General features: G+C 40.1%; 1 protein-coding gene across 4 annotated transcripts in view; it reads left to right on the top strand.

The window, feature by feature from the left end:
• The window catches only part of LOC103481485 (adenosine kinase-like), a 169210-nt gene that overhangs the window by 100914 nt on the left and 48810 nt on the right, over nucleotides 1-19486 (top strand). For 3 of the 4 annotated variants that reach the window (XM_081600781.1, XM_081600780.1, XM_081600782.1), the window contains one exon: nucleotides 16934-17104. The exons of the other annotated variant lie outside the window; for it this stretch is intronic. In XM_081600781.1, coding sequence (XP_081456907.1) covers nucleotides 16934-17104 — 171 coding nt within the window. The remainder of the gene's footprint in view (nucleotides 1-16933; nucleotides 17105-19486) is intronic. 4 annotated transcript variants of the gene reach the window in all.

Raw genomic sequence — 19486 nt, 5'->3', positions numbered from 1 at the left:
TAATGAATTATGCTATTTTGAAACTTAATACGTTTACAAGGATTTAAAGTAAATTGGAGTGAACTCATTTACATAACTTGTCGGGGAGAGAGAGAGAAAAAAGAAAGACCCTCGCTGACGCCGTGCCTTCGTCTTTTTTGAAAAGGCTCCAGTAACCTGTAAGCCTCCTTTCAGTTCTTTACCTTTTTTTTTTTCCCTCCTCTCTCCTTCTGCAGATTTTCTTAAGTGGCTTATGTGAATTGCAGTTGCCACATTGAAGCGGGGAGTGTACTGAATAATTTTCTCCCTTAGCCGTGACCGTCTAACAACAACAAGTCGAACCTGCGCATGCTGTGATGGAGAGGTTTTCACCCGCAGCACCGCAGCGCTGTAGGAGTGCAGCCTTACCTAAAGCTAAGCCTCCAGCTGGAACAACTTTCCATCAAACTCACAACGCCGCTCTCTTATCTTCTGGCATTTCTCTCTGATACAAATAGCCAGGACATGATATAGCCGGCTACATGTCATTTCTGGTGTAGTCCCACCACCCCGGTCTTTGTGAAATATAATGCTTTTAACTCACCAGATTTTTTTTTTTTTTGCCTTGGCTGTTTTTTTCCATCTGTAGCTCAGACAGAGACCACTGTGTTTGCTCATCTTGGCCAGAGGCCAAAGGGTCTTTTTGATATAATCCCCCACCATCGATCAGACTTTGTTTACTCTAACATGGTTTCTCTCCCCTCCAGCAATTAGAAGGCAACCTTCCACCTCCTGCTCTTCAGACTGGCTTTATACGTTTATTTTTCCCTTAAGTGGTAATTTTTCATGTTGCAGCTAAGCTCTTAGAAATGTGGGTGTGTATTAGGTAATTGATATTCTTCAACCAGACGGGCATGAGAGGAACCTAGTGACCAAAAAGTGTTTTCACTGTACCAAAGGTACATTAATTAGACATGATTCCCCCATTTATTTATTTATTTCACCACCTAAAAGAATGCAAAAGACGCTTTTATAGTATTTAGAAATCAAATAAAAAATACCATTCCCCTATCAGGAATATAAATATGCATTTATGCTCTCAGAAAACTTGTAGAAAGAGATTGAAATCCTTTTAATGTTAAATCTCTAAATGAATCTAACCTCTCTCGTTTTTGGATGACTAAAGAAGACATTAGCATCGTTTATTACTCCTGTGCTGTAAACAGCAGGCTGTGTGCCGTGTTCGCCGCTTCGAGGTCGTAAACAGTTCACACTGAAGTCTGATTGTGGCCACATTTAATAAGTAGTAAGAACGACCAGGCGAAAATATTGGTATATTGGCAAAAATTCGGTGTGAAGCCGTGTGAATGTAGCCTAAGTCGAGTCTGAAGTAGTTTTTTTTGTTGTTCTTTTTGTGGGTTTTTTTTTTTTTGCAATGTAAGTGAAACTCGAATCAGAGTCTCAAACTCGAGTCGCCACCTCTGCTTAACATTTATGTGATGTCTTGAGTCGGCCTGTCACATAAAATCCCAATAAATAACGTTGAAGTCTGTGGTAGCAGTGGGACCAGATGTCCCATTGCAACAAGGGATGTAAATGCTTTTGCAAAGCTCATGTATTTCCGTTCCTATACGGAGTAAGTTGGACTGGAAAGCGCAGAAAGTTGTCAAAATAAAGCCAAAAAGTTGTACTTCCCCGAGGTGGAAAAGTTGGTGCATTAATAAAAGCAGATCAAGAGAGTGCAGAAGAAACAGACTCTGGTAATAAATCAAGACATACATGAAGACTTAAACATGCACTGAACTTCCGCTCCGCTGGAGAGATGATAAATTGCAGCAGGAGAAAACATCAGACCTGGAGTAAAGTTCCCCCCCCCCCCCCAAATGTAGCTCAAATCAGGGAAATAAAATGTATCTGCTTTTCCATCCACCGCTGCTCCTCGAATTATGTAAACGTATCACATATTTCAATCAGATTTTCTTCAGTGCTTTTGTTTGCCTGAGGTTTGATTGTTTCATCATCTCACTGATGTCTGGAAGATGATTGCTGCCAACTGACTACATCATATTCCTAACAAAAAAAAAAAGAAGAAAAAATTACGGTGATGTATGAAAAAGATCTTTTGTTTGTTTTTCACTCATTTCAAATGTCATTTAGTCTGATCCGGGCATCTGACCTTATATGAGCTGGTAGCCCCTTTTAAAACACTAACTTAAAGCGAAACTGATCCGCCTCATGTTTTTATTTGCAGACATTGTTTTTCTAAAGCTTCACTAAGCAGGTTCAAGACAATGGAAACCTTTTTGATATGTTTGTGCTAAAAGGATCTTGATGGGGGCAAATCTCATCACTCTTATCTTTACCAACAACCAGTTTGGTGCTCTGCTGAATCTAAAATAGATTTTGTTATGTGAAAGCACACACTGATGCATCACTGTCCTGCCTCTGTTTGGCATATACGAATAATTAGAGCAAAATGATTTTCTGCCTCAAAAAATGGCTCTATACTTAAAAGATTTTTGCTATAGCTTTAAAAAAAAACATATTTTCCAGTTACTGGGTTTAATTGTAATAGAACCAAATATTAAGCTAACCAGCTTACAGACTGGTAAGTTGTCAAATCTGGCTTTCAGAAATACATTGCCAAACACTGGTTACAGAATAATGTCTGATTTCTGGATTTCTGGAAAAGTGAGGAATGTCAAGATGAAGAAACACGAGAATAAGCTTTATTCACTACGTTTGTGCACACAAACAAGGAATTTGACTTCAGTTCCGCTTTGCTCTCTAAGAGGATATTTATAAATACCCAAAACAGAGAAGGTTAAAAAAAGGTTTTTCTCTATATTTAGGCAGTTTGTCACGCTAACCTGAAGGTTAAAGTACAGTTTGTGTCCAGGATGTGTGGGTTCTGCAAAGATGTTAGTTGCCCTTTCCCTGGCCCTACACCTGAATGGAGGGAACATCGGCTACAAAATTACTAATGTTGCATTTTGAAATACTTTCAACATAAGAGTTTTTTAACTAATTTTAAATTCTGCTCTCAAGAGAGAAGACAACTTCATAATCTCTCTTTAAAATAAGTTTGGAAAGTACTTAAGTTTCATCTTTAAAGATAAGGTGCTGGGCTTTTAATATTCTAAACAATTTTTACCTCATCTATCCATTAAGGTTGGCTCCTTTTTCCAGTGGTCATTAGGCGAAATGCAGGTTACGCTCTGCACGGGTCACCAGTACATCACAGGGCAACAACTCAACCATTAGATCAGTGGTTATTAACCTTTTTTGAGGTACCTAACCCCCCAGTTTTATATGCGCATTCACCAAACCCTTCTCATTCCTCCTCCTCCGCCCCGCCGACACACAGAATACTTTGCGGTATTCTGATTTAGTAATGTAATTATATTAGCTATGTTACCACCCCCACGCCACTAGAGGCAGTAGCAACCCCGAAAAGATGCGACTAAGGAGCAGATTTAGACTATAGAATTTGGTAAAAACGGTGAGTTTTGCTGAAGTAATTAAAGACACAAGTTCAAATCCATGCTGAGAGTGGAGCTCCTTCAATCAGGGCTCCTCCGCAGCTCTGATTGGCTAAGCAATGTAACGTGATCCTCTGCAGCAAGTGATGGCAAAGCGGCGCGTCATCACGACTTTACACAAGTGTGTCTTTACCTCCGCGGCAGAGGCTCCGCGGAACCCCTGAGACCGACTCATCGAACCCCTGGGGTTCGATCGAACCCAGGTTAAGAACCACTGCATTAGATAGATGTTTGGTACATAGTTAAGAACAGATGAGAAGATCCTCCTGCTCCACTTTTCAGGGTACAGTGTAGAGTCTCCGAAAGAGATTCAACTTTTGGCGAATCTGTTTTCTCATTTAAGGGCATTAAACAATGGACCAGGCATCAGAAATATGATGAATTATTTCCCACGAAGTCCGTAAAAAAACCTCATTAGTATCCAGTGTTGTCCACGTTACAGGTGGATATAAAGTAGCTGCTCTGTTTTTATCATTTTGTGTTGCATAATGTTAATATTTAAAATCTGGTGCAGTGATAATCTTCTTGTGTGATTAATATTCCTGTACACAATCCCAGAAATATGAACTAGCTCGGTAAATCTTGCAAATGATCATTTTTATCCTGATTATCATGTTTAAATTAAGTGGTTTCTTCATGTTTCTTGACCTTTTAAAAGAATTACCTACTAATCCTCATCTTCAAACAGCTTGGTACTTATTGCCAATAAAGAAGAATTATTGGACAACTAGACGCACTGATTAGTTTTTTGGCCCGTTTCTGGTTTTGTGTGTTTTTCTAGCCTTTCTGCTGTGTGCGGTCATTAATTACTTATATCTATAAGGCTGTCTATACATGAGAGAGTAAATGTAAAATTATTTCAAAGTTGGCATTTTAAAGTGGCTTTAAACATCTTGTATTAGCAGTTAGTGTAGAAAGCCTTATAAAAACATGTTCTCTATAAGTATATTCTGCAGAATGAACATCTGCGTCTTTCTTCTCTCAGCCTGAATGAACGGCACACATGCCGCGACATCTCATAGGAAACAGTGTTGTTTCCTGTTTCCATTTGAAAGATCTGAAAAAAAAAAGAAAGTTTAGTCTTCACTTGGTAACAGCTTACACACTGAAGAGTGTTGTCATTAACACAACCTGGTATTTCTTAGTATGACGCATTCAGTGATCATAAAATATTTGTTCTAAATTGTATTTAGAACAAATTGTTGAATACAATGTAATCACTAGCTTAACCTAGCCTATAACTTCTCTATAAAACAAACCTCTAATACATGTTGGTTGTTTTGTCCTGCTGAGAGGTGATATTGCACTGTGTGCTGAATTATCAAAGACAAACATTACGCCAATGCCTCCAGACCCTTTTAATTTAACATCTGAGACATTTCTTTGCCCTGATACTTTTGGCAGACAACCCAGACGCCCACCAGCAGCTTTTGAATTTGGGATTTAATTTTTGTTTTAGGCTTAGCAGAATAAAATAAATGTATTCTCTGGCTGTCATTGTATACAGTTTATCCTTAGATATGTTTCTGAAGTGGGAGAAGGTTTTAGTGCTCTACATTTCTAACATCTGAGTGGTTTGTGTGGGGGGGAGGGACGTCTGTTAGCGTCAATCGAGAGGAGCAACTTGCACAGTTACTCGCAGACGGAGGATAAGTACTGGAATGGTCTCCAACTTTTAATGGCGCTGTCATGCATTTATTGTGATAAGTTAAAAGCTCCCTCGGTGTCTTTCAGTTTTCTGCTGCTTTCAGTTTTGATCAGTAAGAGTTTAAAGTCCTGCAGAGGTATTTCCATCTGGTGGGATTAACCATGCACAGGTACCAAACTCTTCACTCTCCAGGCAGCTTAAACTTTCAGCAAAAACTGACACCTTTATTTATTTTTTTTTTTATCAAAACCCCAAAATAACAGGAGTCTTCATTGAACATATGCCGTCCATCATGTGCAAGACTTGTAAACTTTTTCTTTGTTGCTTGAGTTTGCGCTCTTATCTGTGTGCAGTGAGTATTTTCTTCCTCGTGGTTCTGAATAAAACTGAATAAAATCAAAGTTAATCAGAGCTGACTTGCAGCATCGTCACAGAAGGTAAAGAGAAATGTGGTGTGAACAAACAAACTGAGCTTTCTTAGCTCTAGCTCTGTTTCTCGCTGCTTGTCATTTTATATAGCTGTATCTTTTTTTTTTTTTTGCATAATTCCACGGTGAATTGGCTTGGCTTGATTTGATTTAAAACCTTTAAAACGTCAACTTTCAAGGAAATTGGACTTGTGGTATGAAAGTTCACACTTTTTGCCTCAAGGCAATTGATTTCTTCCGAGCTTGATTTTAGTGTTGTAGCAGCACTAGCACGCCGCGTTAGAGCCATGTTACATGTCACATAGGGCTAAGGATGCTTGAACCTGGCTGTAAGTGCCTGGGTAATTTCATCACTTAAAGTTGAGCCACCCGCGAGTTGAGGAGAAATGTTGTTTGTTCTTGATAAACCAATAAATCCGAGGAGATTTAAGATTAAAAGCATCATTAGAGTGCAGTTAATTCTCTGATTAGCAACACATGGTCTGATTTACTTTCTGAGCAATTAATTGTAAAAGGAATATTTACATGGAATGTTATTTGCTTTATATAAAACAATATATAAAAGGGTTAAGTTTGGCTTTAGTCTATTTTTGGTCTGGATAAGTATAGAAAAAAAGAAAAAGTTATGGAAAAACATTGCATTCCCAGCCTTTAACTCTTGCACCTCACTTCCTAAAAGATAAACATCTAAAAGATAAAATTTCTAAAAAATAAACTCCTCAAGCAGATTTGTTGCTTTAGTCCCTAGTTCTAGGATTGGGCATCTCGCAATGGCAGCATGTTGGAGTAACTCTGTTAAATTAGTTCATTGTTTTTTGTAGACTTTTGTTCATAATATTTTGCTGTCTTTTTTTTGTTTATAGACAGTTGTTCCCTCTTGTTTTGGATGCTGTACAGCTTGAATGATCTACATCCATCCATCCATCCATTTTCTTCCGCTTATCCGGGGTCGGGTCGCGGGGGCAGCAGCTTCAGAAGGGAGGCCCAGACTTCCCTCTCCCCAGCCACTTCTTCCAGCTCCTCCGGGGGAATCCCAAGGCGTTCCCAGGCCAGCCGAGAGACGTAATCCCTCCAGCGTGTCCTGGGTCTTCCCCGAGGCCTCCTCCCGGTGGGACGTGCCCGGAACACCTCACCAGGGAGGCATCCAGGAGGCATCCTTACCAGATGCCCGAGCCTCAACTGGCTCCTCTCGACGTGGAGGAGCAGCGGCTCTACTCTGAGTCCCTCCCGGATGACCGAGCTTCTCACCCTATCTCTAAGGGAGAGCCCAGCCACCCTGCGGAGGAAACCCATTTCGGCCGCTTGTACCCGTGATCTCGTTCTTTCGGTCATGACCCAAAGCTCATGACCATAGATGAGGGTGGGAACGTAGATCGACCGGTAAATCGAGACCTTCGCTTTTTGGCTCAGCTCTCTCTTCACCATGATGGACCGGTACAGCGCCCACTTCACAGTAGACGCTGGCCCAATCCGCCTGTCGATCTCCCGCTCCCTTCTTCCCTCATTCGTGAACAAGATCCCCAGATACTTAACCTCCTCCACTTGAGGCAGGACGACCCCCCTGACCCGGAGAAGGCACTCTTCTCCGGGTCTCAAGACCATGGCCTCGGATTTGGAGGCACTGAGCCTCATCCCGGCCGCTTCACACTCAGCTGCGAACCGCTCCAGTGAGAGCTGCAGATCACGTTCCGATGAAGCCAACAGGACCACATCATCCGCAAAAAGCAGAGATGCGATCCTAAGGCCACCAAAACGGATCCCCTCAACACCTCGGCTGCACCTAGAAATTCTGTCCATAAAAGTAATGAACAGAATCGGTGACAAAGGGCAGCCTTGGCGGAGTCCAACTCTCACCGGAAACGAGCCCGACTTACTGCCAGCAATGCGGACTAGACTCTGACCCTGGTCATACAGGGACCTGACAGCCCGTATCAAAGGGCCCGGTACCCCATACTCCCGGAGTACCCCCCACAGGGCCCCCCGAGGGACACGGTCGAACGCCTTCTCCAAGTCCACAAAACACATGTAGACTGGTTGGGCGAACTCCCATGCACCCTCCAGGACCCTGCTGAGGGTGTAGAGCTGGTCCAGTGTTCCACGACCAGGACGAAAACCACACTGCTCTTCCTGAATCCGAGGTTCGACTATCCGACGGACCCTCCTCCCCAGGACCCCTGAATAGACCTTACCAGGGAGGCTTAAGAGTGTGACCCCCCTGTAATTGGAGCACACCCAATGATCTACAGTGAAATGAATGATCTACAGTGAAATGGTTTATCTCAGTACTATTCATACGTTCGAATGGCCTAGTAAAAGTCCATACTAAAATCCTGTAGCATGATGTATGGGTAAATTGAAATGCCTGCAATGTTTTTCAGATTTTTATTTGCAAAAGAAAAGCTACATTGTCACTTTCCTTCCACTTCCCAATTATGTACTTCCCTGTGTTTGTCAATCACATAAAATCTCAATAAAACAAATTGAAGTTTTTTTTGTTTTTTTTGTGGCTGTTATGCAACGAAGGCAAAAAAAGAAAAAAAGTTAAAGGATTTTGAAGCAAAGCACCATATCAACAATTAAAGTGGGCTCTGGGTCAATTTGCTACTTGCTCAAACCCGTGCAAACCTCCTGCTACTGCTATCGCTACTTGTCTAGGTTCTGGCAAAAGATGCTATTTTCATTTGGATCTACTGCAAGTTTTTAGCCTCTCAGCTCATTTTCAATTCTAATTTTATGATTAGGCAGAAAAAAAAAAACAGTGGGGAAAGAGGGGCGAAATGTTTAGAACGCTCTTGATAGCTGTTGGTGTTTTCATCTGGGGCACATCATTTTTTAACACTTTCTGTTAGATGATTTCTTTTTTTTTTTTTTTGAAAACAAACATAAATAATTAAAAGTTCATCTCCTGCCGAATGTTCTCCTGTTTGGCTGGAGCGCACAGTCAGAAGTTATTATTAGACTAAATTTAAGCGGTCCCGTGTCCTCAGCTCTTAGCAGTAGGCACCGAGCTCTTGCATTGAGTTTGACAGCCTTCTCACAATATTGTGCAAGGCCGCTCTCTTAGCTTCTCATGCTGCTTAAATGCAGCATGGCAGATGGATAGTATTTGCAGGGGAGAGTCGGGGTCTCACCCTCCTTCTTCCTGCTTTCGTTTTCAGTCTCTTGCCAGTACCTCAGACATTTCAAGGGGGAAATATGTATCAAATTAACTCTTAGCAACAGGGCCTCTGAGCTCCCTGCCCTTGTCTTTTCAGCAATCAGAGCTTTGTTATTTTAGTCTCTCAACCAAAACCAAACTGGATTCAATGGCCTCAGCAATTACCTGTAATTTTCCAACCTGGTGCACTAGCTTTCACCAGAGCAACTCAGAACAGTGAAAGATTGTCTCCTCGGTTCCTAATTTTAGCGTCCGGGCGAGGTGCAATAATTCATGAACATCAGCGGAGTGGCGCTTTTGGAAATGTTTGCTTTCCCTGCTGCGGGGATTTTGTGGGGAGGATTTACTTTGTCTGAGCACAACCTCTTAAGCACCGAAACTAGACACCTCCGAATCTGCAGAATCGACACAGAACCTCTGCTTTCTACATCTGACCCATAAAGTAATCTGTCCTTTCAGGCCAATTCAGAAGAGACAGCTCCTTACACAGACATCTGCTTTCACATGGTGGTCTTTTATTCACATTAACCTTGCCTCCCCCAAGTTAAACAATCTGATATTTTACATGTTGCCTTTAAATTGTGCGACTCTCTGCAGGACATCCACTGAAAGTACGCATCGCCTTGCAAAGCATTTTCCATTTATTGTCACATTATGCCACAAATATCAGTGTACTGTATGGTGATTCACTAACAGAAAGGATAATTGTGAAGATGAAGAAAAAAATGTTTTTCAGACTTTTTTTACAAATAAAAATATGAAAAGTTTGCAAAAACATTCTATTCAGCCCCTTTATTCTAATACCCCTTTATACAATTAAATACAAATTGAAGGCTTCAGAGGTTTGTAGGAGAACTTTAATGAATAAACGGCACCAAAAAAAACGCAGACAGGTCGGAGAGAAAGTTGTGGAGAAATTTGAAACCTGGGTTAGATCAAGAAACAACTTGGCACCACTGTAAAGTGGCATAGTCATGCATCTAGAGAAGAAGGGCATTAATAGTTTTTATCAAAGTATAATATGTTTCAATGGCTCACTCAAAGTCCAGACTTAAATCTAATTGAATCAATTGAAAATTGCTGTTCTTAGACTTGCAGCTGTTTGTCGTAGCTGTTTGTCGTCTGCAGTTTATTGACTCGTGATGTGAATACAAATCCACAACCCATTTTTTCCCAATCTGTTTTTATGAAATTTTTGGTGAACCATCACTTTCCTTCACTTTCATCGTCGTGTACTACTTTGTGGTGATCTTACACATAAAAGCCCAACAGAACACATAAAAGTTTGTGGTTGTAACGCGACAAAACGTTTAAAAACTTCAAACGGTACGAATACTTTTGCACGACGCTGCATGTATGTTTGCATAAACCAGAGGGATGTTTTCCCTTCGGAGCTACTGAGGGAGAGAGTATTCCTCACACTAAAATGCAAATTAAGTGCAGTGTGGCACACAAGGACACTTGAGTGTGTGTGCGTGTGTGTGTGTGCATTTCTGAATTTTAACTCCCTGCAAACCAAACAGTGTGTTCTGGGCTCATCTCCCTGTGATGGAGATAAAGAAAGAGGAACTCGGGTTTGTTTTTCATTTCTTAGATCACATAGTTTGAGAGAGGGAACAAAAAGCTTCTCCTCTGGCTTTGTTTCTTTGATTTTTATCTTCTTACAGAGGTACCATATGGTATCTGTAAGGGAGAGACAGTGTGTACTATGCAATGAATTATTTTGCGGATTAGTATTGGCGTTTAAGCGCTCTTGGCTTTAAATCTTGTCTGTTTTAAATCTTAAGTACATTCCTTGGCAAACCTGCTCCCCCCTCGCTCCGGCCGGCCTCCTTCCCTTCGGCCAACACATTTTTTGAAGCTGCAGAGCCTGACAGGAGTGAAAAAAGCAGCCATCTGAAGAGACCCCGACGCCGATCCTGAATTACTTTGACTGAAATTAAACCAGTTTTTTTTTTTTTTTCCAGCGTTTTGATGCCAGCAAGACTTGCACTTGAAGCTGTGTCTGGTTTTTTTTTCTTTCTTTTTCCTGTCTTAGTATCTTGCAGCATTTCAGTTCAGATTGGAGACCTCTGAGGTTAATGTAATTACAATCTCTGATGGTTGTACAAATTGCAGGTTAGTGGTGTGTCACACCCTCCCCTCAGGTGCTGCGGCAGTCGACTCTAATGTCTTGTTTTATGTGCACCCATTAAGGAGAATTTGGCCAGGTGCATTGGTTTTTAACACAACCTTGGAGTTGGATTTGTATTTTTTCTCTCCCTGCAAAAGAAACAGTTACAACATCAGGGAATGAACCAGGGTAAGACGCCCCAGAGGTTAGTAAGCGATGGCTCTGCCCAGTTGTTAAAACTAGTGTTCGTGGCACATTTATGTAGCCCTGGAGGTCTTCCCCGCCACAATTTCCTCATCTTCAAGTCTGCCTTAAAAGCAAAATCCTCCCTTCTGTTTCCCGTACCGCTGGCCTCCCTCCAGCCCCCTTCAGAAGACGAGGATGAATTCCTAGATGTCTGATAAGCTTCACTAGAACATGATTCCTAATGGAAGAGAGAAGAAGAAGAGGCAGATGCTATCAGCGTGCTTGAATTGCCTCGCAGCCAGATCAAACATCCTAAAAGTGCAGTGAATGTGGAATCATGCCGTGAGATTGTTACGCATTTATCTCCTCCGCTGGTAATTGAACTTGCTTCTAAATGAAACCAACTGGCTATTTCAATGTAAACAAGACATCAGTTGCATTGTGAATTATCAGCTTTGTGGCTTTTTTCCCCCCCTCACCAGTCGTTTTCCTTTGAAATAAAAAGCCTCAAATGGGTGTTTTTCAGCCTTGTATTTTACTTTCCTCCAACTGAGCCACTTTGTGACAAGATTAATCACTTACTTCTGTTTTTTTCTTTCTTTTCCTGTTTATCGAGTCGGAGACGAGCACAGATCCCTACACTTCCCCCGTCATGTGTGAAAAGCCCTTCGTGTTTATGTGTAAAACAGCAGGACCTTCAGGATCGCAGAGTAAAAAATATCTCGCTACACCACCGTAGCGTGCCAGAGGGGTCTTGATGGAGATGGAGTCATACTGAGCTAATGAAGCTCCAAACCTCAGCTATCGATCCACCTCACAACGGTGCTTCACAGAGATAACAGAGGAGGGGAGCAGTGTGTGGCATCACGCACGCTCTGATCTGTGTGACATCTAATTCGGTGTAATGAACCCAGTAAACCAGAGAGCATGATAGGGGGGCTTTCTAATGCAATGGCGGGGGTAGCCTGGGCGACTTTTGAAACACAGCTGGTTTGCTCACATGGCCCTATCTATCTATCTATCTATCTATCTATCTATCTATCTATCTATCTATCTATCTATCTATCTATCTATCTATCTATCTATCTATCTATCTATCTATCTATCTATCTATCTATCTATCTATCTGTTATCAGTTTCTCTGATTTTACTCTTTATAGGTAAATGTCTGAGTAAAATGAACATTGTTCATCTATAAACTGCTGACATGTCTCTGAAATTCCAAGCAAAAATTATGTATTTATTTCCAGAAAATGGGAAATGGTCAAAATAACCAAACAGATGCAATGCTTTCAGACCTCAGCTAATGCTAATAAAACAAGTTTATGTCCATTTAGAAACAACAATACTACTGTTTTAACTCAGAAATTAATATTTGGTGGAATAACCAGGAAGATTTCCAGTGCAGTTGTATCTTAATTTCTTCTCCAGAGCTTTCTGAAAGATGATCATGCTGGACTTTCAAAATGAGGCCAATACATATTCCACAAATGTTTCATATTTCAAGAAGTACATCATTGAAGGATTTAGCCTAACACAGCTGACAGAATGCAACCCACGTTGGAAGTAGAAAAAACCTATTATGATAAAGGCGTTTCATATCAGTCGATATCGATAATTATTGGTTAGTTCATTGTTTTAAATATCTGAAATATCTGAAAACGATGACCTTTCCTGCTTTATCCACAGTTTTTGCGCCATGTTTTTTTTGTTTGTTGTTTTTAAGCAGTAATGAGGCACGATGACGAAACATTAAACTTCTTCTGCAAGTTAATCAGCAGGTTGCTGCTAGGCAACCAAAGAGTGAGTGAGCTGATGCCACCAACCTTGCTTAACTCGCTGTGACAGCTTGATTAGCTAAATCTACCAGAATGCTGTGCAGATCTGGATTGGAGTTCAGTGAATATTCTGCAGATTCGATATTCCATATTCTATCAGTTGTATTATCTATGAATATTAATCATGTGTCTGTCGCGTGTGCAGAGGACTGTTTAACTATATGCCTGCGAATTGCCCATGTCATGTGTTTGTAAAAAAAAAAAAAGCCCAAATCATGATTCTGCCACCACTGTGCTTGACTGTGATTGAAGAAAAATTGGTCATGTTAAATACGCATCTAAAAATGCATTTACATGAATTTTTAGATGCATCTAAATGCTAACACATGTGAACCTGCTAAAAGGTTCACAGGAACCGTTGAGCTAAAAGTGTTTTCTAGTGATGTTAATTAAATAGATTTTAAAGGCACAGCGTGTGCCTTTAAAATCCCCACTTGTGCCTGATTTAGCCACATGCTGCATGGTAGACAGACATATAAGAGGTAAGATATAAGTTTACGATCCCCGTATGAACATATTGAGCAAATGCTACTAATTCCAATAATGATGATTTATCTAACACAGAAAGACTCTGGAAATTAGGAGCTCAAATATTTCATTTCTCTGCTCTAAATTAGCCCTTTCACATCAAACAGTGTAATTTCATTCACTCCTAGTTTAGAAATAATGATAACCCCTCACTGAGACGTTTATTTGCAGTTGCGTAAATAAAACCGTAAAAGATCCAGGGATTTTATTTAATTTAGGAAAAAATTGTAGTGGAGATAATTACTCTTTTCACCGAGGCGGTGATGGTTTAAATTTGCTCCATCATTCCTGAGTAATAAAAGGTGTCAAAACCGTCATGACACTCCCACTTATCCCAGCTGATTTAAATAGACTTGGGGGAAAAAAAAGAAAAGAAGAAGAAAAAAAAGAGGCTTCTTTTTCCATGACCACCTCCACTGCTGGTGCAAATGAAAATGCCCTTCCCAAAATAGATCATTTTTACCCTTCACATGTCCACTTTTATTTTAAGCCTGGCGACACCATGCCATCCATCACACTCAGCCTTTCAGATGTGAGCAACCCTGGGGAAAACACTGATACTATGCCGGGGAAGTGTGATAGCATGCTGCAGCCGGGCTGCTGGCTTCTCTATGGTTAGATTACCACTAATTTAATCTCAGAGTAGCATTTAAATGTTCTTTCTCCGAGTGAAGTGGAAGTTGTTCCTCTCTTTATGGTAAACATTGAAAATGGATGCTCTCCCTTTCCAGCTCTCCCCTCAAATTACTAGTTGACATGGCCAGATATCACTCTGCATTGTCGTCTGCCTGGAAAAATGCACATCTGGATGCTTTACTGAGTGTTTTGGCTGGGTGGGAATTATACAAAGTGTACCCAGCACTTTGATCATCTTGACCTGGAAATGTGATAGTCCCTCAACTTCACAGGCCTCCCTGACACCTAGGAAACTGGAGCTGGTAGTCTTGACACACGATCTGCACCACAGTACTAAAGACTAAACTTCTCCTGTTTCCTACTGGTGGTAATTTTGCACGGCTCAGACTTGGGTTTTTTTTTCCCACAAGCCAGTTGAGTTTTATTTGCTTCAAGTCTGGTCTGTATTTTGCATTCATGAATAGAAGAGGAACCACTCGTGTTTTTGCACTTTACATTTTATAAACCCCAACTATACTTTTGAGGTCCATAAAAACTAACAATGTGAGTCAGGATTAGGGACGTTTCTCTCTTGCTTGATTTCTTGCTTTCTTTTTTTTTCCTTCTCAAAATTGTAAAGATTATGATTTGTTTCATATGTGTTTGTGTTTATCTGAGCAGTTTGAAGTCATTCCCATTGGAGAATGTTTTGCAGAGTGTGCACACAGATAGGCCTTAAGGGTGTTAACAAGGAGAAAGTATTCCGCTTTTTAGTTACAGCTGCATATATAGTCTTGAAAAAGTATTGGACTTTTCCACATTTTGTTATGTTGCAACCACAAAATTGTATCTGTTCTATTGCATGTAATTGTAAACTGGGAGGAAGTGATACATTATACAAGTTTTTTTTATTTTTGTTATTATTTCTTTTTATTTTTTTATAAGTGATATTCTGAAGAAATGTATAGCAAACATTTGTACTTTGTAAAACCTCCGTTAGCTTATGTCTCTATCAACTTTGCACATCTAGAGGCTAAAAGTGTTTGGTCATATTTCTATTAAAAATAGCTCTACCTTAGTCAGCTTGGATGAATAATGTCAGTGTGAACATATATTTAAAATGTATGTCCAACACTTTTTCAATTGGATTTAGAATTTGGACAAATCGGCACATGAATCGGCACAATTTATTCTCACATCTGAGAATAAATTGTGCATCAACTCTTTTCACCTATTTGTTGCACTTGGTTTTATTTAGGGATGTATGAGTGAAAGGGGGCTGATAGTGAAGTCACGCCACTTTTTAAATTTAAATTTGTAGAACAATTGAAAACCCACAAATAATCATGAAGGCATACCCTGCAAACGTTGACTCGGCGTTTTTGGAACATAAAATATGGGGGGGAGGAGTTATGATGCCTCAGTAATTGTGCAAGGCATTGAATTTCTTCCTAAATAACTTCAGAGTTTACCGTCCTTAGCAGTTCAATGCCATGTCAGTCCTTCTAGGGACAGACATGTTGCACTGCGTTTAAAGTTCACCACCCTTTCAGAACTGCCCCATCAAGTCCTCAGCCTTTGATCAGTGTTAACATAACGGCTAACCATGGCAGTTTATTTTCTGCTTTTGTCCAAAAAAGACCATTTGTGTCAGGGAACAATCTCCTCTTCCTCTGGCACATTGGCACACCTCAAAAGAAAAATGTCAGGGTCAGAGACGGGCCATTAGCCCAGAGTAGGCTCCTTTTTTTGTGCTCCCAGAATCCATTGAAAACACCTTTTTTAGTCTTCAACAGATGATACCGTGACACAGCGACGACGGGCTTGACCTGAACCTTGACTTACAGACGTAAAAAAGAAAAAGGAAACACTCAAGCCTTGGGGAGGAATGAATGAATGACACATTGAATGCCTCATAAAAACGAACCTGCTTTGCATGGCTACATTGTGATACCTTGTATGTTAAATTAACGACGCAGTCACCCTCTATTCATGGGTATTATACCCTTCTTTTTCACTGAGGTCGCTCCTCTGTTGGTGCAAATGTCATAGCGCTTTAATGAGAGCTCCACTGTACCCCATAATAGGAGCTTTTCAGGCAGATTAAATGTATCACTGTGCTGAAAACTTTCCTTTCCTCTCCTCCGCCCCTTTGGCCCTATTGTGACACCGTGGTTTTACAGAGCAGCTTGTTGCTGAAAAACAAGGTTAAGAAAGATCGGTATCAAAGGAGGAGTGTTTTTGTGTGGCTTGCGGGAGAGTCTCGCTTCAGGTTTCCACCTGAAACACAAAGGTGTTTTCTTACCTGATTTGTATTCATTCACACAATGAGTGGGCCTGCCTCTCTTGTTTCCAAGTAAGGAGAGTCCAGACGAGACTTTTGTTTGCCCCATCATTGGATACGTGCTTGTTGCTTCCTCCGGTACGAACCTTGGAGTCCAGCCACATGGCTTTGTCGTGGATGGATTTTTAAATTTTTTTTCATGCTCTTTTTCCTCTTCTTTGTTGTTTTGTTTATGTCCTAAAAGGCTCTTTCAAATCTGCATTTGAGCACTGCTGTTGATTTTTCCGTCTTCAGGATCCGGTATTGTGGCAGTAGTATAAAGCCACGTCAGCCAAACAACTGCAAACAGAATCCAAACACCAGCAGTTTTGTCATTTCAGTTCATAACAACCTGCTACTGTTCAGTCTATATAATGCTTATCTGCATCCTGACACAGTTTATATCCACTATATATTCTGGAAAAATCTAGAATATTATTTCTCAATTTTCCCAGACTGGATAAGTATTTGTCTCCACACTTGCCCCATTCCTATTCAAGCCATCCATACTAAATTTGGATGCGAAATATGCATATAATTTTGTGCTCTGAAAACACTAAAGTAACCCTTACTGTCCTCTGACTTCTTCCGCTGTAGGGGTTTTTCCTGACCGTTTCTCCAGAGTCGATCCTTAAGGTGGCAAAGCATGCTTCAGAAAACAACAAAATCTTCTGCATGAACCTCTCCGCACCGTTCATCAGCCAATTCTTTAAAGAACCCCTGATGAAGGTGATGCCATACGTTGACATCTTGTTTGGCAACGAAACGGTGAGTGAACAAAAACAAACAAAAAAATACATTTAATGCCTCTTTCGGATGTGCAGCAATTAATTTAACGTTATCATTACCGTCATTAAAACTCAGAATGTAAGCGTACTTTAAAAATGTGTTAATGGAAATCTATATAAGAAGCTTTTATTTTGTAAAACAATGTTTTTTAAAGCTGTTGTGTATCTCTGTCTTGGTGCCTACATTAGTCCCCTCAGCACACACTAAATCTGATTCATAATTTGGGGACCGATGTTTCACCACTTATTGCTTTTATAAATAAAATAAAAGCAATATAATTAAATAAAATAATTATAATAAAAAAAATTTTTGCAAAAAAAAAAAATCTATATTAATGTGAAAATAATTGTTTTCTACAAAACAATGTAAATTAAAAGCATATAAAGTAAATTCAACATTGCCCCTTTGGCTACAATCGCAGCACTGAGTTTTTGTGGCACATCTGGCCACTGCAGTTTTTGTCCATTCTTCTCTCCAAAACAGCTCAAGCTCTGTAAGGTCGCTCTTTGATTGGGCGCAAGCTGATCTTTTCAAGCCCAAGCACAAATTTTGAGAGGATTGAGATCTGGGCTTTTATTTTGAATATTTTTAAAATAAGCTCAGAATTGCAATGCTCACCTAAGAAATAAATCTTGATTGATTTTATTTTTCTTGTATAAATGTATAAATATCATATAATGGAGACCCATTTCTCTTAGCCACTCTTCAGAATGAGAAAGACGAGAGAACATGACGTTTAGTTAAGGTGTTGACACCTATTAGACCTCCAGTTGCCTCACAACAATAGCCGAGGCCGAATTGCTCCAGGTTTCTCTTGCTTAATTTCTTACCATTATTTCTGTTTCACATCTGTAATACTTACTTGATGCCTTCTTGGGTTTGACCTTTCGTGGTTAAAGTGAAAGCATCTCAACAATTGCTGAAGGTATTGCTGTAGAATATTTTGAACAAACGCTCACATCCTTGACAGAATGAATAACGGCGACTCTGCGACCCTCATGACTTTCCAGGTTGACATTTTTTGATCTCGGTAATTCTTTACAACCACATATCTTTCAGCATAAAGGCTACCGTTGTTAAAGTTCAAAGAGAGCTGGGCCAACTCTGAAAGGTGACATGAAACCACTGCAAACACCAAAGCCGCTCACTTCCCTTCAAGAAAAATAAGTCTTAGAAAATGTAATTTTTTTTTAAACATACACCAAGTGTGTAGGTTTTATAAATAATAGCTCTGTGCAGTGTAGGTTCACACAGAAAGATGTCCAGCACTTCCTCTTTTTGATCCATCAGTTGCAAGAATGCATGGCTTTCACAGTGCTTTGACCTCTTCACAGACTGACACTACAAGGGTTTGTGTCCTTTTCTTGTGTCATAGCAGTTTCACAGTGTGCTGCTGTGGTAACAGCTGATTAAGCCTGTGTCTAAAGTGGAAAGCAACCGAAACAACCACATCTGGTACTGAGAAAAGGCACAGTTTAGTTGTATAAAGTTTTAATGCAATAGTAGAGAGTAAATATGTGGAGAACAGAAGGTTTGTTTCGTTTGTCCACAAGCATGTTTTTCTCATGCGGATTGAAAAAATGGCTTTTTCCAAACACACAGCTTAGGCTTTTGTACTTTAAGCTAAATTCATCCAGAAAGTCAAAACATATTGACTACAGTTACTCCATGCAAGGATGGGGCGTATCCATTTTCGCCTCCTCAAAGTAAGAGTTGGAGTTTCCACCTGCCTAAAACGTTACGTGATATTGTCCCACAGTTGCATGTTTGTCATGCCATTTTAGGGAACAAATTTCATCATGTTAAATTGAATCAAACACTGATTATTTTGCTGTTATTCCATCACAATAAAGTGATTTAAACAAATATATACCATGGCTCACAAAACTATTCATTCCCATCACAATGACATTAGAAAATTAAAATGATCCCGTCAAAAATCTGAGTAAAGTTTCTAACTGAAGACCCGATCCAAAGTTGGAGCCAGAGGGGTGCTTTCAGTTACTCTGGGAAGCTCTGCTTTTGCTAATTTGTCAGTATGTGTCCTCTAACTCCAGTTTTTATGGTAGGAGAATGTCTGAAATTCATATTTTAGGGTTCTAGCTTAATCAGCTTCTAGAATTATCATGAAAGGTTGTTAGCAACCCTTTCCTATGTTGGGTTTGGCTTAAAGGGATAGATACTCTTGTATCTATGATAGAGAAATTTTAAAAGATTGAAGGCTAACAGCTACATAACCTTTTCAAAGAGATTCACACTCTTAATATTTTACTTTTATCTGTGGGATAAAATGGAATAATGACGGATATTAAATGTTGACACTTCCGAAAAAGTGCGGGCTTCTACACAGATTTCCATTTG

This window comes from Poecilia reticulata, chromosome 19, assembly GCF_904066995.2.
Source record: "Poecilia reticulata chromosome 19, P_reticulata-male-v2, whole genome shotgun sequence".
Classification (NCBI taxonomy): domain Eukaryota; kingdom Metazoa; phylum Chordata; class Actinopteri; order Cyprinodontiformes; family Poeciliidae; genus Poecilia; species Poecilia reticulata.
Note: the sequence above shows the minus strand (reverse complement) of the source record. Positions and strands in the feature narration are given on the sequence as shown.